A 21,988-nucleotide genomic window follows, 5' to 3' on the forward strand; every position below is an offset into this window, starting at 1 on the left:
TGAGTAAAGTGATTTAATGAGGCAGTTCTTTAAGATGATACTTAAGTAATCGTGTCTTAATGCCTGTTAGGAAAATACAGTTTCACATCTTGTTTTATTTTAGGATTTTGTTTTACAGCTGCTCTACAGTGAATAGAGCTCATCAGAAACCAAACCAAACCAAGTCAAGCATTACCACCAAATATCTCATTACATAAAAAAAACTTGGGGATAAATCAGTCTTAGAGAATCAGCGGAAAGAAATTCAGGTGGATTATGCATCAAATACCCATTTGAAAAGTACTTTTAGCCTTTCAAAATCTGTTTTAAAATAACACTGACTTCTATATGACCACTCTCACTATAACACGGCCATCTGCAACATCCTACGCCCATTCTCTTAATTCTGCGAACAAATTAACCTTCCCCTCTTATAACCTTGTTCAGGTCACAGGTGGTTGAAGCATAGACGCTCCCAAGAGAGAGACCCAGCAGAGCGAGACCCAGCAGAGCGAGTAGAGCGGGTTCTCCAGTCCAGGGATGGAGATCCCAAGAGGGCAGGGATGTGAGCACTGAGGCCGGGGGGGTGAGGGGCTGGAAAACGGCTCCCCCAGTCATTGTTTGGGGTTTCCTGCAGGTTTGTTTTGGGTACAAAACATACAAAGGCTGGGAACTTGTAAGCAGAAGCACCCTTTGATAAATTCAAATTTTATGTATTTGCCTAGTTAGTGCCCACTAAGGCCCACTTACTGTCACACAGAAGTAGGAACAATGTGGTGCAAACTCCAGATCCTTTAGTGGGGTGTTTCTTTGAGATATACTGTTAAAAGAGTGGCTTTGTACAAGCACAAAAGTGGAATCTTGATCAAAGATATTGACTGACTCTTGATCGCTCATAAGATTCAGAGTGTCACTGGGGAGTGAGCCAGGATTTGTTCTTGGCAGGGAGGAAAAAACTGGAGATGATGAACCGAATGAGTATATTCTCTCTCTCTCTCTCTCATAATGATCCCAAGCCCTTCGACAAATATGGCAGCTGAGGCAAAGAAGAGATATTAAAAGTTAATTCACCTGCTATTTGCTCTGAACGGTGAATTCCCACATTCGATTTTGAAAGGATGGGCTGAATATATTACCTTGAACAGGCACATAAAATAGGCTGCATTTAAAACAGCTGCATTTTGCCGACATCCAGACCAACGTACAATAAATACAGCAGTGGACTGAATTTAAATATGCTCAGATATTAGCCTGTTGATTCACAGCTGTTCTCGAAAGACTTGGGAGAAATGCAGAGTGAGGAGAGGCAAACTGTGGTAGTCTATAAACACTTAAGTTTTGTGTGATGTGCATCACGTCTTCACATCCTCCTTTACTTCCACATCATCCTATCCTTTTCCACAGCATCCCTTCCTTCCCTACAACGTCTTTTTATTCTCTACCTCCTTCTTTACCTTCTTTCCCTTCTCCTTTCCTTTTCTACCTCCCAACTATTGTCTTTATATGTCTCTTTCCTTCCTTCCATTCCTACATCTTCTGTCTTCTCTACCACCTTCTTTTTTTCTCTTTTTCTGTACTCAGCTTCCATCTGAAATACCCTGCACATTGTAAGTTCATATCATTCCTTAAAAAAAAAAAAAAAAAAAGGTTAACTTGGACATTTTTATGCTCAGTAGAAAAGCCTCTGAAAGAGCAGCACAGTGTACTTGGACGACCAAAACACTGTCACAGAAACCCAGACAAATGAAATTATTTCATCTTAGCCGCTCTTTAAGGCAGGGTGACCCCAGGCAAAGAACATTTCGGGGTGGAGCCTTCATCATATCAAAAGTGGGCTGATATCTAATATGTAAAGTGACACAAATCAGCTTTCAGAGTCAGCTATGTGAATTCTTATTTCCACTACATAAAAAAAAAAAAAATACTATGGTAGCCCTTTAAATTAAATTATGTGACAAATGCGCTTTCTTGTCACTATAAAAATTGCATCAGTCACTACAGCTCCCATCAAGAAAGCTGTCTGATGTGTATGCAGCCACTCTACTTCCATCAGCGTAAACGTTGTTTACTATCGGAGCATTCATCGGACATTGTACAAGGCCATCTTCAGTGTGCCGGCCAAGCTGGAACCAGTCGGTGTGTTGATCTGAAAAGGAATGTACAGTCTATTGACCCCAATTCTGTGGGTCTGTGGTTTCTAATTTTACGGCCAGATTTCTCTCAGCTCTGACTGTAATGGATGGGACGGCCATGGGGGAGCAGGGACACCTGGTCGCTGAGCCTCAGTCAGCACCAGTGTCCTGACAGGCCTGATGAATGCAGGCTGGTGAGTACACACACACACACACACGCGCGCTGTGCTATAGCCTGGAGACTCACTCTGTGGAGCTAAACCATACATGCAGTACTGTAAGTACAGTAGGGGTGTTTGTATTATGGCTTTTAAATTACTGTACATCATATTGGTAGTTTCCAGTATTAATAACCACTAAACAGCAGCATACTGACACATTGCATTTTAACCGCCCATTGTATTTGAATCATTAGTAACTTTAATGCTTTAGTATTCAGAGTATGGTTTTGTGTTATTAATTTGAGGGAAAAGATTACTATAAAGCACCCTTCACATTTTATAGCTCGACTAATTTACTTGCCCACAGGGCATTGTGGAAAATAATAATAATATTGCTTCTGTTATAGACTGCAAAAGACAATAAAAAATGCTGTCTATCAATGCTATATTAATAATAAAAAAAAGATCTTAACTAGCTTAAAATCTCTTATTGTGGACTAGAATTTTAATCTTCATTATCTGCGATAACAGGAATAGAGGTGGGACACGGTAGTTGTGATCTCTGCAGACCCTGCTGCGAGCTGCTTGTCATGTTGGTTATGCAGAAATTAGGAATTACCATAGTGTTGCAATCATAATTAAGTTACTACTCTGGGTGAGACATCAACATCAAAAAGGTTCAATCTGACAGCGACAGCTAAGAGATAAATCAGCCCATAGCCTGGGAATACCTCTGAACCACTTCCTGCTGCTCTGCAGTGACCTACTTTGCATGACTTGCTTCATCAGAAATGTTGCGGGAATTTCCAGAGCTTGAGCAAACATTTAGCATGGAGTGATCTGATGACCTGATGTCTCTCTAAACTGTATGTGAGGTCTTTGCTTATGTAAGCATTATTACTGAAGGTGCCAGTTTGTCTCTAACACACCTATACAGCCAACATAACATCTAATTTTGGAGTACTTTGACTAATTCCCTGCACCTAAAATACTATTTGTGCAGCAGTGAGATCAGCCTGGCTGCTGTTTTGGGTGTCAGTGAGTTTAGAAGCTGATTTCGTACACCAAGACACAATGATCTCACACCCGTTTTCCTCTTTTCAGAGGAGTTTAGATTAATGTAATAAACAAAGGAACCAACAAAAGGAAGTATTGCGTAATGTCAAAACAAGTGATGATGACTAAACAAGGAAGCAATGCTTCCCTGTTTTAATGAAAATTCAAAGGAATGTGGACAGGGTGTGTCCATTTTGGGGTGTGTTTGACTGCTGTGTGTGTTTGTGTACAAGAAGGATATATTATATAATAGTATTTAGGCATTCAAGGCATGTATTGCACACATTAGCAGAATTACCCACAATTTCACAGAAGTTGCTGGATTTTGGTTACAGGGAGCGAAATACTCAGTTGTAAGAGGTTTACCAAAAATGGGATACAACCTGCAGCATATGAGTTGCTCTTTTAAACGAATAGTTCTGACATTTGGGGAAATATGTTGTACTTGCTTGTATTTGGCAAAAGTTAGATGAGCAGATCAATGCCACTCGGCCAGCAGCTGGTTAGCTTCGGTTAGAGCAAAGACAGGAAACGGGGGAAACAGGTAGCCTGGCTCTGTTCAAAGGTAACCCACACTTCTAAAGCTCACCAACTATATCTTGTAGTTTGTTTGATTCGTACAAAAAAAACAAAGCATAAAAAGGAACACTTTGTGCTCAATCTTCTCTAGTCAGAAAATAAATGTGGCACTAAATAGATAGCAAAAATAGACTTTTGTGACATGAAAGTACACAACAGTAAGGGTACAGTAAGGTTATAAACCACTGCAGTAAGATAATCGGCTCACCTCTAACCCCCTTATCTGAACTATACAACCGCTCTGTGATCAGGAAGGCCACCCTGATCACAGGGGACCGCATATCTCACCCTCTTTCCAGTTACTGTCATCAGGCAGACGATATAAAGTTCCACTGGCCCGGAAAAACATTTCCAAGAAATCTTTCATACCGTCTGCAATAATAACTCTGAACAACAAAAACAGACATTGTGCATCTGCTGTTTTTATGTAGGTTTAAATGTGTGTTTTAAATGAACCTTGTCGAAGGAGAATTTCTGTCACTGTTTTGGGACAGACAATAAAGTTATCCATCTATCTATCCATCTGATATCACACAAACTACTGCAGATAGTCAGGGGATCATACATTTTCTAAGTTTGTGACATAACTATGTCACACCAAAGCAACACATTGTGATTGGTCTGCTGTGTTCATAAAATATACATTCAACAAAATACCAGTATAGTAAGCACCACATGGCACCAGGCCATCTGAGTATCATCTATATTGGAATGTAAAAATGTACTGTGTTCTATCAATTTTGTTTTAAAGGGGCTGGATTTTAAAATCTGCAAACTAGAGGATTAATGTAAATGCAAGCTACAATATTTTATCCGAAGAACAAAGCGCGCTCTATCTCCATCTTCTTAGAAATTAATAAAAGAACAAGAAATGAAACAACTCTCTCTGAATTAATCGCTCCTCTCTCCTTTCAAAAGCTGCGCTGCCGCATATCAATTGACACATTTTGCTGACGCAGGGTTTGATCAGACCTCTTGGTGCAAAACAAGTACAATGTCTGGTCAAAATCACAATTAATCAAACAAATCCCAAAAAAACTTCTCCCAAACCGAGCAGGGATTGCTTGAATTCTAATTTCCAATTATTGCAGTTTGAAAGTCTGCAAGTCCACAGAGGGGCCGTGTTATTCTGCCAGCTTTCAACCATGTTTTTATTAAGTTAATTTATTTGATTATTCATTTGCTTCTATCCTTGTCCCCAATCTCACTGCCAGCTCGTACTGAGCTAATTAATTTCTCCGCACTCTACAGCTATTTCGATTATTCACTCCATGTGTCCAAAGTGTATGTTCTCAGTAGCTGCACACGCTGTTTGCATCCCATATGCGTCAGTCCCCCCCACCCCCCTTGATTCGAATGCTGATATGGACAAATGATCCAAATGTGTATGCGTGTCTGTATTTATGAACGTGTGGGCGAGACAGACTTGAGTAATAATACAACTTACTGCCGTAGCTGCCCTGGAGGGGTTTTTGTTTGTGTGCAAGCCTCCTACCTCGTTGCCATACATCATGAGGTGGTGGGTGGTGATAAGGGCTTTGAAGACCACCACCCAGCTGGAGTTAGCCGTGCGCTCAAACAGCGTATCCGCCAGCTGGGGAATGTTCACGTTCATCTCATTGGTGCAGTGGATCAGATCTGGCAGGATTATAAAAAAAAAAAAAAAAAGACACACAAAGAATTACACAACCGCAGAAAACAAAGAGCAGTAATGAGAAAAGCTTTTAAAGGTTTGATAACCCTCGAGAACAGCAGCAAATTGCTTTTTACTCGTAGAAATGCAGACGCACAGATAAACCAACGAACTGAATAGTTAAGTGAATAAAAGTGTGAAGGACAGGTGCTCGCTGCAGGAACTTTTTTCTCCTCAGCTGCGACATCTCCCTCTTTTCTGATCAGGTGACGGTCATTCACCGAACCTGGAGGACAACTGAACCTTCAGGCCCAAGAATGTCAAGTTACGCAACTCGCAGACTCAGAAACTAGAGATAAGGTTCTTTTATGTTGTGACATACACAAGTAAACAAGTGTCTTTTACTCTGTATAATGTCAGGAGATCTAGTGCATGTTCTCAAGTAGTCTTCTATCTTTACAGTCATGTTCATATTTCTATTGATCGTCATTATATTTAAAAACTACATTGATGTGACCAATACCATGACAAAAATGTTTAACTTCCATCAGGGCTTCCCGACAACTACACGTCTGTATTATCTGATCTGGTGAAAGATCATGTTTTATAATTAGATTAGTGACTGTGTTACGCTGGTTTGACTTGAATGAATATGTAGAATATGGATGAAACAAGGCCGAAGCATGTGACTGAGTGAATATCGGGTGTTGCAAGGTTGTGGTTTTCTATTTTAGGAGAAGCTTTTACCAAACACACTGACATGAGCATAATAATATACCCTCATTGTCTAACTTCTTCCCATTTACCCTACAGACATTTGCGACTCAGACATTTCAGGTTGAGTAAAAGCCTCAACCTAAGTCCTATTTCTTGCACACAAATAAAGCAAAGCTCTTATCTACATATATGCTGCAAGACTCCTTTGAAAATGAGATGATACATCATACATAAATTCAATTCAATCTAGCTGTTGATGTTCGACCAAAGCATAAAAACCAAGCCAACTTTGTTTCAAAAGGTGCACGATATGATCTGACCAGATACTAACAGCGTGGCACCACCTCACTGTTCTCACCACTTGAGTTGAGATTGATTTCAACGGATTCTTGTTCAGGTCCCTTAGCTCATTATAAAGATTCGGTGTCTTCACTCACAACAGGTAACACACACACACACACACACACAAACACATACACACAGCAAGCCCCTCAAGCACAAACATCAATACACACACGGCTAAATTGATCATTCACACCAGATATGAAGGGTTTTTTGTTTAATTTCTCCAGTGTCCTCCACCCCGCTTTCATCCCTTTCGCCTTTACTTCCAACATTTCTCTATCTCCATCTCCCTCCAGCTCCACGTCCTTTGTTCCTCACCACAGGACATTATGAGCTGCCGGTTCTCACACCTGGTAACTACGGAAACAGCTTCTCATTAGACTACATGGAGAACTGTAGATGGGAATAGTCCCTGCCGGGAGACTTCATCGCCATAATCTCGTGCGCGTACGACCGCGCGTAAGACACAATGAATCCCATCTTCGCTATTTCCTTCACTCACTTAACGCGTTATCTCCCTCAAGCACTTGCCCCCCGCCCGCCCGCCCGCCCGCCCACAAACACACACACACACACACACACACAGCAGATTTAAGAGTCCAGCATTATTCACGTCACACACAAACATGCCAGGCGCTGGGGCTATTTAGCCAATACAAATGAGTGCAGAGTAATGTAATACAAAGGTGCATTACAGCACAATGCATCCATTTAGCTGCATTTAGTGGTGTTAATAACAGGTAACCAGAGCAACGCTAGGTGGCTAACAGAGTGTGTCTGAATTGCAGTTTTCAACACACAGAGAGGATTTCATGCCTGTTGGGTAATGTTCCAGCTGTACGAACGCATCAGCATGTTGAATGAGCCTTTTCAATACCAGCCTCGCTCTGACTAGTTAGCCTCACCTCGTCTTTCTGTCTCCCTGCAACTCTTCCTCCCTCCCACCGCATCCCTGCGCGATATTACTAACGCTGATTGGAAACAATTAATATCTCTGGACTGGAAACAGGCATTAAGAGCGACTGGTGGCTTTTGTTAATGAATTTTCAATCCACCCACTCCATCTCTTTTTATTTCTGCCTCTTCTTTCATTCTATCCTCTGACTGTCCATCTCGGCTTCTTTTTTAACAGAGCTCATGTTTTTTCATTAGGTCTACAGTGGTGTGTGTGTGTGTGTGTGTGTGTGTGAGTGTGTGAGTGTGTGAGAGAGAGAGAGAGAGAGACGCTGATTAGGTCTGTGGGGACGCTCGTGCATGAGTGTGTGTGTGTGTGAGTGATAATGTAAAGAGGGTACATGTGCTGACTTAATCAGGCAGAGTGGAAAGCATTAGATGCCACTGATCCCAGACTGGGGAGAGAAAAGGGGAAGGCAAGGCGATTTAAGGCATATGGCACAGATAAAAAAAAAAACAGGACGGTAGGAGCAAAGGCAAGAGAGAGAAATGAGGGAGGATGGGAGTCAAACACAGCAGTATAAAGAGAGAAAACCAGACAAAAATATAGAGAAAGAGACGAGTGACTATGAATAGAGGAAAGGAGAAAGAGAGAAGAGAAAAAAAAGGATAATGAGACATGAGTGTCTCTTCATCCGGACAATTTGCAGGAATCCACACACAGCTCGACAAGCCTCCTCGCCTGGCTTTATTCCTCCTCCCTTTCCTGACGTGGTCCGCAGCACAAACTGAGGGTTGTTTTTTTTCTTACTTCTTCCCTGGGCAATTATTCTGACCACAAATTTAAAAAAAACAACAACATAACATTCAGTCCAACAAGCCGCAACTGCAAGGCTCTGACAAGTCACCTCAACGTCCTACGAGCAATTACCTGCACAACAGCTGCACAAGGGGAACCTGACCAGCTATTTGACGCCGACACGTTACAAGATAGTTATACAAGAGGAAGGGCTCCGTGCAAAAAATATAACACAATGTCAAAGTCTGTCCTCACTACAAAAGCTGAGGCAATGGGTATATTGTGCATAAGGTTAACCTAGCACTGTTTGTAAAGTCTGGGAAAAACCTAGAATGGACCAAAAAGGCACATCTTATATCTCCTTTTGTTTAATTCGTACACAAATCTAAATGCCAAAGTCATGTTTCTCTCTGCCTCCAGTCTTTATGCTAAGTTAACTGCATGCTAGCATCAGCCCTAGTGCATGTGGATTTGGTCATTCCCTATTTCTAACAATTTGTCCATGGGTCTTCCTTTCTGCTGCAGGACACTTCTGCCATCGTTCAAAAGATTGCTGTTGCCTCATAGCAACCACCGAACGAACACACACACACACACACACGAGTAAATGTGATCTCATTTCCAACAGTGACCTTCTCTGTTCCTCTCTGATCTGAGGCCTATTGTTACTGGTCATCTGTTGTCCTCTGTGGCTTTGGATCAAACCACAATATACCAGAGAGTTCCTGGTACCAACAGACCAGCGTGAGAGCTCGAAGAACCAGACTGATGAGGAGGAAGTGTGTGTGCTTGTGTTTATGCCCGGTGCACTACAAATCAAGAGAAAAATGTGTCAGTAATCTTTGACGAGGTTGTTATTTCGGTGAAGATGTTTTGTGAGTCGTGTCAGTAAGTCTCTACAAACTTGAACTTGGGTGGGTGGCCTGTTTGTGTGTGTGTGTGTGAGAGAGAAAGCAGGTGGTCAGATCAAGCAGAAGAAGAAGGGCAGGGGGAGGAGATAGAGTTCACATCTGGCCCAGCTGGCTACCTCCTATCTGTGCTGCCCTTCTGTCTCCTCATCTACCTTTAAGTCCCCCATATCCACCTGCTTCCAGGCAACACAAGCACGCACGCACAAACTCCTACTTCTTCATCCACTTTCATCTCCTGCTTCATCTCTTCCGACACGCACAAAAACCTCTCCTGTCCCAGAGTCTCTTTCCATTTCTCGGTCTGTCTGTCTGGTGCATCTACAACCTTTAATGAGATTCTTATTTCTTTAAAATCCAGCTCATGTGTTAATAATATAACATGATCACTGATTACCTTTTCCTGCAACCCGTTTGTCCTGATTGTCACTTTAAACCTCTTCCTTCTCTCCCTTTGCTCTCCGTCTCCTTCACTTAATCCATTTCTGCCACATGGGATGAACTGCCTACGTGCTAAGATGAAACAAAGGTGCCAAAAATGGCCAAACAATCCCCAAAAACTCTTACCGTGGCATGTTTAAAATGTAAGGGTTAAGAGCATGCCGCCTCAGCAACAACCACAACCCATGAGACTTTTTCTCAGTATATCCCTCTGATAGATGTGACCATTTAGATTCAATACTGAATAGCTATGTTTCTTGATTTGAAACAGGTTCTCATCCATGTTCCACTTTCTGAACAGGCTGTGCATTTTATGGACAGACACGATTCAACTTGGCTGGATTTGCAGCTTTTGGACAAAGCCTGTGTCTGAAGATACTTAGTCATCCAGGTCATGGTTATCCAAAGGAAAAAAAAAAAAAAAAATCAAGGTACACAATCAAATGGACTGCTGAAGATACTCTTCACTCTCTTGGCTGAGAGGTGAAACATTTACAAGTATCGAGGTAAACTATGCAACAACACAACACCTTTGTTGCAGGTAGGGATTCAGTGTCTTGCTCAAGGACACCTGCGCTGGCTGGATATTTGCAAACAGGCAGAAAGGCTGCTCAACCACCCTGTGCGGTTCCAATCACACCGTGGGGAATTGAGATTATCAGGGTTTAATAACACTGCTAACTGAACAAGGGTACTGCCGCAGAGTTGAGTGACCTTCATTCACAATCAGCACAGGTACAGAGTAACAGGGGGATGTACACACCGATGAAAAGCCAGACACCGAAAGCACTGGGACAAGTGCAGCCCCAATCTATTGAAGATTAACACTGCGCAGTATCAGCACCTTGTCTGACACGTACCAGTAATCTCCTTCGCTCCTCTGTCTTCGGGACTGCAGACAGGGTTTGCCTCAAAAGAGGATTCCCCGTCCACCCCTCCCTACCTTCGTCTTTCTTTCCCTCTTAAATCCTTGGGATTGGAGGTGGAGAATGTAAACATGCATCATTTGAAAACTCATCTTTTCCTTTCTATTCTGGCTTTACAATCACACTAAGCCGGCGTTCTAAAGCCCCTAAGTAACAGCGCTTTTTGTAAATATTTTGTAGACTTTGTAGTGTTGACAGGAAAACAAAGCTTTCACTACACAATGAAGTACACCTTCAAAGACTGTCACGTCAAATTCTTTCTACGGTTGCTCACTTTGCTGCCATTTTACCTGACACGACTGAGGCTATAATTTATCTGTATTTATGTTTATGCTGTCAGACGACTTCTTGGGAACAAAACAGTGATTTGACTTACTCTTAGAGCCACAGCACAGGAGGTACTGTTCACTGTGGTTAACAGGTAGCATTTATGAGCAACAAACAAATCATTATATTCTCACGCAGTTGTTTGATAACTATTTCTGTATTTCCACTTTAAGGTGGCTAGAGAACTTTTTGAAAATGACCTAAAAATGCAGACAGATAAAAAGTGATTTCACACAGAAATGGCACTTTCTTTTATCTTATGTGGACTTACGTGGGCCTGTTGCATAGTCTATGCTCTAAGGCGACTTCTAGAGCATTAAAAGTGATTCGACTCAGTGCAACAGGCATAGGAATTTCACTCTGCCTCGGCTAATAAGCAGCAATCAAATCACCATTTAATTCTTGTTGCTGGGTCTGTTAAATGGCTGATACCAGAGACCAAAAAAAAGAGAACTTTTAATTTGTTAATCTGCGCACTCAGCTTCATTATGTAATGTCTTTATACAACACTGAAAACATAGTAATGCTTATTATATTGCATTGCTGTCAGTTGATCCTCCTAAATATTACCCACTGAACCTTTAAGAAGTGAAATGTGGTTACAGACTGATGTATCCCTGCACACAAAGGAATGATCAGAAACGGTAAAGCAGCTAGATTTTAAATTTAAAAAAAATCTGTATCACGACAGAAAATCTGAGATCAATGTAGAAGTTAGGTGGGAGGACAGGGAGGAAAGATGGAAGGAGGGATGAGGATTAGGGTTAGGCGATCTTGTCTATTTTCATATCATCTGATCATGGCTACTCGAGATCACGGATTGCCGATCTGATCGCCAGGGGGCGGTGTTACATTGCAGCAAGTCAGTGAAATGCCATAATGGAAGAAACAGGCTTATTAGCGTTAAGAGAAACCACCAGAAACATCTGTAAAATGCACAGTACAGTGTTCCCCACAGAATTACTGTGTTACGTGGCGAGGAGAAGGAGCAGCTCGATAGCAGCTATGTACAGCGTGCTAACCTCGACAACCCAGCTGTATTCTAATGTTAACATATCCATCTACAACACTGACAGCGTTGTGTTTAGAAAATAGATAGACTAACTTCTCAGAGTTCACTTCAGTGCGTTCTTCTATAAACACACGGCTCCGTTTCAATGTGTTGATCAGCGTTGATATTGTGGCGTGTCGCCACAAATAAATCAATGAATGGGAAACACTGCAGAACGAACCTAGAACGGAACGAGCCTAGATGAGGTGATGAGCAAGGAAGTTAGGGAGGAAGACAATAAAGCAGAGGGTAGAAAGAGGCAGAGTGTGTAGACTCTAAGACAAAGTGTCACCAGAAGTTGGTCTATTAATAGACTGATAGGCTCTGCTTCTATAGCTTTAATTCTCCCCTTGAGGACTTAAATAAGAGAGCGGCTGCTCCTCTGTCTCTCTCAGTCACACACACAGAAATATAAAGAGACGGAGAATGAGGGACAGACCAACCCTCACGTCTCCTACTGCTATGTTTTCACGGGGGAATTCAGGAAATCTTGTCAAGTGAATAGGATTGAAGTCTGCGCGTACGCGTCTCGGAGAGAGCGTGTCTCTGCGCAAACGCCTTGGGGGAACGTCTACCGGTTCCTGTCAGAAAAAGAGAGTGACACCGACAGAGGGAATGGCAGGCAGGCAGGCAGGCAGGCGGGCGGGCGTACATGCACATAGGTAGGGTACAGGAAGAAAAACAAGCAGTTGAACCCAGCCAAAGGCTCCGGAGAGAGCGTGGCTAAAAATAACCAGACATCAGAAACGGGACAGGAACAGAAGCACTGAATGTTCCCAAACACACGCACACAAACACGGCCGCAGAAGAAGCCTATTTAAAACTGCACACCCTCATTGCTTAATACACGAAATGTGTAAAATGAGTATCTAGTGTTCCCTCTGCATAGCACAGTATGTTTGATTTGTGTAGGCGAAGGACAGCGAAGGTTCCCTCGAGGACAACACTTAAGCTCAACTAGTCCAGTGAAGTTCCCCTGGATGAACGAAGGTTAAATAAATGCCTGTTTTATCATTAAAGTTAATGATCCGAATAATCTGTCTACCACTGACAGAAAGGCATTTAAATAATAACATTTTAACTTGTAAAAAGATTTAAACTTGTGTCTCAAAGTGTCATTTTTTAAAGGGACTATGAATCAACCCTGTTTTTAAGCTTGGTGACAATACGTTCTGAAAGTGTTTGCAGACGAAGATGAGCAATATTCTCAACCATACTTTGTTGTTTCACTGTTTTAAAGCTGCATTAATTGACATTTTTTTAGCCTCTTGGTTTGTGCCCACATGAAGACTGTATGTTCAACACTCAATTTTCTTTTAGATTTGTTTTCACCCGCACCTGAGAAAAATACCCAAGTCTTTCATTGCTCCGCTATGTTTACTTTGTCTGTCTGTCACTTGGTTGCAGGCAGGTAGTATACAGTGGCTCCTCCCCACCCCCGAGTGAGCAGACCAAGGAAACCAAAACAATGAGGTAAAAAGGCGTCAGTGCTCCGTAGAGCTGAGGGAAACAGAGTTGGGGGGGTAATACTACCAGGAATCCCTTTCACCTCACACACAGACCATTGTTAATAAACAAGTATTGATTAGTGCAGCTTTCAATGACTAATTTCTCTACGACATATAAAGCAGCACTTGTCTCAACCGATGCGTGTTTTTCAATAGCTGATGATGATATTTAGAGAGCAGGGCGGCCGATAGCGGATATATAATGCAGATATCAAAACAAATAAAAGTCATGTATCATTCCATAAGGAGTACCATCTAATATGTTATCTGAGCCAGTAATGAGTTGTTTTAGATGGACTTTTATTATTGAATGAAATAGAAACAAAGATTGGGTTATGTTGTAGATTTCAGATCACGAATGGTGTTTAGGGGAGAGCGGTGTACGGTTTGTCAGAAGTGACGTCGTTCAGCTGCATAATGCACTACAGTTTATGTATTTAACGCTAGCCAGTAATGGTTTTAGATTAGCGGTCATTACAAACGTGTTAACATTTAGAAAAGACGATGTTGACTGAGGATTTTCTTGCAAACTGCTTCGGCAGCGTTGTTTAACTTAAACATACACGCCACTAAAGCACGTTGAACTGAACAGATATAGCGTGGTGCTATGGCTGAAGGAGCAGGAGGGGATCTGGGATGTTGAAGTTGGGGTTAACTTCATTATTTAATAATATCTGAGTACATGAGAGGAAATAATGTGAGGAATTATGCAAAAGAAAGGTAATTACATTGGGACTTTCTAGCATGACTCTAACATATAGCCAGCCAATTTAAAGCCCACTAAGACTTTAAATAACGTCACAAATATTTTATAGACCCTGAATTATGCATTAGGCTGCTTCTATACTGCGTTTATTGAGCGCACAGCGGGTTTTACATACTCGCTGACCGTGTAGCACGTTTGCAACTGATCCCATACACACTCTATAGAGACCAAAGTACTCTCACGAGAGGCAGAAACACCACTGCAGTTTCTCCCTCCTCCCACACACACACATGCACAGAGACTCTCACACACTCAGCGATTGACATGCACTCCCCTGGGCTTCACTTGAAACAGACGTATCCAGACAGTCAGCAGCAAGCCTTTTTCCTGCCTGGTAGTCTAAACTGGGCCTATCTGGGCTCTGCAGCCGCGGGAGGGGCTGCCCCACTCTGTTTAGATAACATTAGATTCACCTACAATCACTTGAGACACACGGAGTACCCCCACCAAGTTTCTAAGCAGCTCCACCCCGCAGCAGGTCTAATCGGGGCTGGAATCAATGCAGCACAAATAGCGGGAAACAAGCTGGACTATTTGTGTATCCTTAAATGAACATTGGACCTTTTCAATTCCCTGAAAACTCTCTTTACTAGTATTCAGTGGATGGCAATAAATCACTCCGTGTGTGTGTGTACACTGTGTAATGAGAGAGAAGGAGAGTAAAGAATCAAATGGGACAAAGTGGTAGAAAAGGAAAAGACTAAATATGGGGGAGGAATGAAGATTCAATAGCAAATACACTTATCTTTAAAGACAAAATGGAATTTTAATTCTCCAGCCTTTCGGTATTAAACTACAATGAAACTGCAGCTGGCCTTTGTTTTTTTTGTTTTGTTTGTTTTTTAAAAACAGGATAAACCCGTATTTTGACATATTTGTGGCTTGAGCATCCAAGCTTCAGGCCTTACGTGGCCTTTTCCCATGGCAGTGTTTGATTTTGCGGTGAGGAGACACGCTGTCAACCTCCGCTACTGGGCGCTACTGACTGGAGCGCGTCATGGCTCTGTTTAGCGCGCGATAGAAACGTTGATACAAACAATACATTTCCCCCCTTTTTCAAATCAGACCACTTAACGCTACTATTAGACAAAACGTGTGCCCCTTTAACCGGAGAACAGAAATTAAAGTTTGTTTAGCAAATTCTGAATAATCCTATCAGTTCCACATCAATACACAACCGCATTGAACATACCACACGTTCACGATCTGACACACAGGCACAAACATACACGTACACAATGAACACATCTGTCAAGGTGACCCACAAGAGAGCTGTCTGAAATAGAGCTGTAAAGTTTGAATGGGCACCAACTCGCTCTGGAAGCTGAAACACAAACCACATAAACCTGAGCTCAATGACCTACAGCGTCTCTGTCCGCCTCCTAAACCCACCTAAAGACAGACGGACAGACACTGTAACACAGACAGAGCCAGCCAATGCGTCGGCGTGGAGGGCTACTCTAGCAACACATCGATTTGTCATGCCAAGTGTAACCCAGTTTTAAGGTTTGGCTAAAAATGGCCCAACACAACATGATGTTAAAGGACATGTGGGCCGGCAGCTCAGCCAGCTGGTAAAAACGATGTGGCGTGGCGTATTAAGCTACCATAACCTCAGCTGCTACTGAGCAGAAAAGACTGAAAATGACCTCAATGACAGGACAGTCTGACTATGCAGCCGAGCCAAACGCTGTGGTTAAGATTTCTGTTAAGAGCAGCATGTAGGTGGGCCCGAGCAGGGCGGGACGATAACACCAGGATACCAGCTAAATGGTCAATTTGACTTTGGTTTGCAAGTTTGTCTAGCTGACAGCAACTTTTGGAAGTCCTGATTTAGGCTGCGTTCAAAACAGAAAAAAGGGCTCATCTCAGAAGGTGTCTTAAGAGGACAGCGTGGCATCAAGTGCTGTTCAAAACTGATGATGATGATGAGAAGATGCCTCCCTCGAAAGTTATGCCTTCTGAAGCACTTGTCTATTACGGCAGTGAGGCAACGTCCTTCTTTTCAGTTTGAAAAACAAAAACCTAGAAATTGTTAAGTTACTTCTGCATGGCTGTGAGGGTCCACACACTGTAAATTTTGTCATTTGTCTATGTCTGTACGCCCCTACAAACATGAGTCAACACAGACACCCAGTGTAGTATTAATAGATGTGTCCATTTTAAAAGCAGCGCGACCTGCACCACTGTACAGTGGAATAAAGAGTCCAACAGGCAATGCACATAGACAGAGCATCCAGCAACAAGCCAACAAAACCAGCAGAAGGGTCAAAAACATGTCAAATGTTTCCTAGCAGCACTTTCCGTGTAGTGACGCATCAACACAGAGGCAACTCCACAAGAGCTGCTGCCCATTAGACACACAGTAAACGTGTATCGCTGTGATTCTTCAGTGTTCACTGTAAGGGAGGTCTCTTTTGTTCCTGCCCTCTGAGAGGTCAAAAGGTCAAGATCAGCTGGCTCTAGTGTCCTTCAAATAAGAGTGAATCACTATGTTCAGGTTGCCTGAACATTAGAGCTGCAACTAACTATTATTTCAGGTTTCAGTCAGGATTCATTTACATTTATTCATTTAGCTCGTGCTTTTATCCAAAGCGACTTACAATTGCTAAGTATGTCAGAGGTCGCACGTCATCTGGAGCAACTAGAGGTTAAGTGTGCTGCTCAGGGACACACTTGTGGATGTGTCTACAGTGTCACAGTGTCTCTCACACCGAAGGCATGTGTCTTAGCCACTGCGCTATCACCACCCCATCGTTGTCATTTGTTGTTAAATGTTGTATAATGTAAATATTATCATATTTGAGAAGCTGAAATCTGAGAATTTGGATTTTTGTCTTAGAAAATGACTCACAACAATTAATTAATAACAAAAATGGTTATTTAATAATTGACAACTAATCGATTTATTGCTCAATCGTTGCAGCTCTACTTGAAACAAACTAGTGCATCCACTATGTTTCTTTTTGTGTGTTTAAGGTTTTCCAAACGGCCACACTCAAAAAGGTGGGGTGAAAAGCCTGCCATCAGGGAGGGGCAATGACCATTCAAACTGAGATAACAGCGCACAGTTTCAGTGCCACAGTGTCTCCTCGAAGGTATTCTCAGTGTTGAAACTCATTTTTACACATGAAGAGTGTCAGAAGTAGCTGTGTGAAGACTTGGAAGTGGAGAAGAAGAAGGGGGCTTGATGGGTTTGGAAAGTTACAAAGATTGTCAGGGGCAGCCCCTATAATTCAGATGCTGGGAAGGGGTGATTCAGATGCTTTTTCCACCATCCGAGAAGAGCTTCGTTTAAAGAATACACCTTTAACCAGCATTATAACGTCACCTTAAACACATCTGAAGTTTGTGACCACAGCTTGCTCTACTCTCGTACCAGGGTGTCTCTGGACTGAGCAACAGATTGATATCAGTCATCAAAAAGGGAAAAGGTCTTCATGCGGGGTTTTTTTCTGAATCACCCTGCCAAAGTTGATTCCCCCTCAATTCTCATCCACCAACCCCCTCCCACACACACTTCCTCTCATTCCCTCCTTCAAAGACATCTAAGGGCACGTTTTGGACAGAGAAGACAGATGGCTTAGAGGAGGCGTGAAGAAGGGCCATCAACAGTACATCAGGCTGGATCAACCGATCAGTTCATTCACACCTCCGTTTATGTGACTGCACCACAACGTGCCTCTCATGTGATGTCGAGGTGTGAACCGCTCACAGAGGTTAAGTGCTGGAGAGTATACCCACCAGCCCTTAAGTTTTTACAGATAAATGGAAGGAAGGAAGTCCTCCTGTTGCCTTTGTTTACCATTAGTAGATATTCCATTACCTGGATTACTGGGAAGCTTCATGAGAGTCTCATTAACTGCTTCTAGGAAACGCTCAACACCCGGCTTCAACCGCATTAACAAAAGGTTGCAAAAACAGCACCAGTACGGAGGCAGAGGACGATTTCACCGTGCTGCTTCTCCCCGTCAACTGCAGTCCATTTAACACAGGCCAGTTGGCTGGCGCCGTTGAAGGGGAAATGAGACTTCTGTTTAAATGTCACAACAGTTGTAAGATGGTGAAACAATCTGCGTTTTAATGATGCCAAAGTGGAAAGAAGTGGCCTCCAGTGTGTGTGTGTGTGTGCGCGCCGTGGCACGTCAGTTAACAGTAATAAACGGTGGATAAAAACACATAACCACTCTCCCCTCGACAAAGTGTGCAAGCCGGCATAGTGTGCAATAGGCAAGACATATCCCAGCGTATCCCCCTTCCTCGTTGATTTTTTTATGACGACGACTTCGGCTTTTCCGAACCTACGGGAAGAACCGGTCATATTTTTTGCCGCTGACTCACAAGCTGGGGTTAATTGAGGTGGACAGTCCAAATCACAACACTAAATGGCTTTTGAGCGGCACTTATTTTCGCCAGCAGCGCGTGAATGTCCCGTCTGCTCGAAGCTAACAGCCGACCCCACCAAACTCTCGCTCGCTTGCTGGTTGGCAGCGCTAAAAGGCTTCTGCTGGGGTTATTCGGTTATTGGGTCTAGATGCAAATATGCCGGTGAGATCATTCACAGCCTGCTGTCAGACAGCTGCTGGTGGTGAAACTGTGCAGGCGGGGGGGGGGGGGATGATGGTTTGGGTATGTGTGGGTGGTGGTGGAGGTGGCTCCGACTGTGTGAAAAATACATGTCGAAAGAAAAACAAACAAAAGTTAGCAACACAGCCCAACTCAAAGCCTGTCAGGTTTCCAGGTTTCTCTCAGATGCAGACACACAGCTCACTAACAAGTGGACTTGTGAGCTGACTCACACACCAGCGAGCTGGCAGTTTGAGCTGCCAACTGCCCCCTTTCTGTCCTCGACCCTTGTTTCCAGATGTATCTACAGTGTGGATGTGGACTGCAGTTTGGCCCTGGCTCATCCGAATGCATTTTAAATCTTAATTGACAACTCGATTAAAATTTCACTTCCCTTCATCACATTTGGCTGTTTCTGAAAACACATGTCAGTGCTCCGACACACTGCTGCAGACTCTGGCAGTTATTAGGTAATTCACAGCGGGTGGAGATAAAACTTGCAAGAACTACAGGGAAATATACTTTGTACCATGGCGACAGAAATTCGAGATTCTGATTGGGATCGGGTGTCCGGTTCTAGATGAATGCACCAGCATTAAACTGAGTAAAAACAGAACCAGTGAGGCTCAAGTCCATGGAGTTGGGGTTATTTATGTAACCACCACCAACAACAAATTTCAAATGTGCTTGATACTGGCATGTATCGGTGTCGATTCAAACTTTGCGTCAAAATGTTTTTTTAGCTTCCGCGATACTGCAAACAGAACACGCAACTTATTGGGAATAGCGTTCTGTTTGTTGATCGAGCTACAGTATTGTTTTGGTCCCTATACTAAACTTCCAAGTGTATTCTCACGATCTCACAGAGGTCATCTGTGTGTCCGGAAGTATAAATTTCCCCCGCACCTACGAGTAAATACAGCATTTCCACCGACTATACATCATTCTTCTTCTTCTTGATTTAAGCCTGCTGCGTTCGTTCAGGCAGGACGAGGCAGTTAGTGAAAATGCTGAATCTAAATGTCGCTTTTGGCCCGCAGAAGCATTTCACCACTCCAGACAGACTGAAGACATCTGTGAGATTAAAATACCTTTAAAAGATGCAACTCGCTAAAAAAAGATCATGTTTTGATTATCCCCCAAAGATTTGCACTGGGAACTCTACGTGACAGAGTCACAGAGTGACGAGGGCTGCGGTCACAGATGGGACACATTAGCATTTATTACAATATATATCAACACCCACGCCTGTCTGGACCAACACCTCTGGCTTTTAATGTATCCTTCTTGGTACATTCACACCTGTTAAGTGCTGTGTGATGAGACCATTTTACTGCTGAAGTATGAAAAGGGCTGACTGACTGGCAATCCTTCTTACCTTACTGGATGGTTGGATCAGCTGGCTGGCTAGTTGACTGAGTAATGATCGAACACGCTGCCTGCCAGCCTCCCCAGCTCGCTAACCGACTCACAAATTGACTACCTGCCTGAATGAATGACGACCCTCCCCATAACCTGCTTTTATTCCTGCCTACTGGCCGCCCTTCCTTACAATATCAACACCACAATGAAGCTGACAGCCTGATGACGCTGGATGTTCCCTTCATGGGAAAATCATCAGACAGACAAATAACATGACAATCACAGCCTTCATGCAATGCACCACTCGCTGGCCGGTTCCCCCTGCGGCACCGAGGTCGTTGCTCTCACAAAGAAATCAATAACCTGCAATGATTAAGCTTGACGTGGCGTATTGGATGTAAAGGTCTGTCCAAGTTCACAAAGGAGCGGAGACAATACACGACTTTAGCTGAACGTCAGCAGCTGAGTCTTGTGAGTGAGCGAGGAGGAGGAGGAGTTGACGGATGTGAGGCAGCTGAGCTGAAGCGTCGATCAAACATGTGCATCCCATGCCGACAAAAGGCTGGTTTCCCCGTAAAACAGAACTTCAGCACATTTACCCCAGCAATGTCCAACGCGAGCTCCGCCATTACGCACGTACGCCCAGCCTTGCTCGAGTCCTTCTGATTTTCAGTAAATGTACTCATTCATCCTTTCCTTCCTGTTGTCCCACTTGCGTCACCGCGGCCTTCAACATGCCTCAGTTTCATTGCAGTGGGATCGACTGGCAGTTAAAGGCCTTAATCCACTGTTCATTATCAAAGCAAAATGTGAGACGACAAGCAGGAATAAACTGCCTAAAGACACGGAGGTAGAGAAATAACACCGGAAACTCAGGTCCTGGAATTTGCTGTATGTGCCGTTTGCTTTTGACATCCCGTTCAGCAGCGCACATGAATTTGTTGTGCGAGAGGATTCCCCCTCAAAAATAAAGGCTACCAGGGAGGAAAACATGAGGTTTTCTGAGACTTTAAAAGTGTTTTAGTCTCTCCGTGGAAATAAGGTGAGCACAATCCGGCCAGTCCAGTGAAAAAAAGGTTGTTTTTGTCATCTGTGTTGTTCACCGTTTTATCTCATTAAAAATGTCATAAATTTGGGGTTTAGCCTATTGTATTTGAGAGAGCAGAGCTGAAAGAATAAGATGAGCGACAGAAAATGATTCTTATGTTGGACAGCTGGTCAGATAAAAAAGCCATTTGAATAAGTCAGCTCTGAAAAATGACTATGGGCGTGGGCATTTTATTGGAGGAAGCCATTATTTGAGATAATCCTGTGCAGATTAATCAATAATGAAAACAATGGTTGTAGCCCTTATTTAAAGACTATACCTTTTTGGCTTTGGGGCAATTTAATGGGGAATTTTCACTTTCTAACATTTTAAAGCATACAAAACAAATCCATTGATCGTAATTGACAGGTTAAAAGATAATAAAATCAATCATTATCTGTAGCTTTAATCGAGTACTTACGGATATTTGGTTGTTGGTCTGGCAATTTTAGGGACATCTCATTCAGGCTTTGGTAACTTAAAAATGGCACCTGTCATCTTGTCATGCATTTGTATACCAAGGGACTGAACAAAATCAAAAAAGACAAAAGTATACTCCAGCATCACCACCGCCTCCTTTTACAGGCTGCACATGATGATATCTCCTCATTGTCCAAACCTGGTCTGTACAGTCTTTTTTATTTTTTGGCCTGTCCTCCTGATGGACTCACTGAAGCTGTCCAGGCAGCCAGTTGGAGTGAAGGAATGTGTGTACCAGAGCTTCAGAGGACCGGTATGTCTGCTTTTGAAA

General features: G+C 43.0%; 1 protein-coding gene across 1 annotated transcript in view; it reads right to left on the minus strand.

Moving 5' to 3' along the window:
* Window positions 1-21,988, minus strand: part of si:ch211-200p22.4 (phosphatidylinositol-binding clathrin assembly protein) — an 80,475-nt gene that overhangs the window by 57,064 nt on the left and 1,423 nt on the right. The window contains exon 2 of the mRNA XM_046064110.1: window positions 5,403-5,545. Coding sequence (XP_045920066.1) covers window positions 5,403-5,545 — 143 coding nt within the window. The remainder of the gene's footprint in view (window positions 1-5,402; window positions 5,546-21,988) is intronic.

This window comes from Micropterus dolomieu, linkage group LG12 (genome assembly GCF_021292245.1).
Source record: "Micropterus dolomieu isolate WLL.071019.BEF.003 ecotype Adirondacks linkage group LG12, ASM2129224v1, whole genome shotgun sequence".
NCBI classification, from domain to species: Eukaryota; Metazoa; Chordata; class Actinopteri; order Centrarchiformes; family Centrarchidae; genus Micropterus; species Micropterus dolomieu.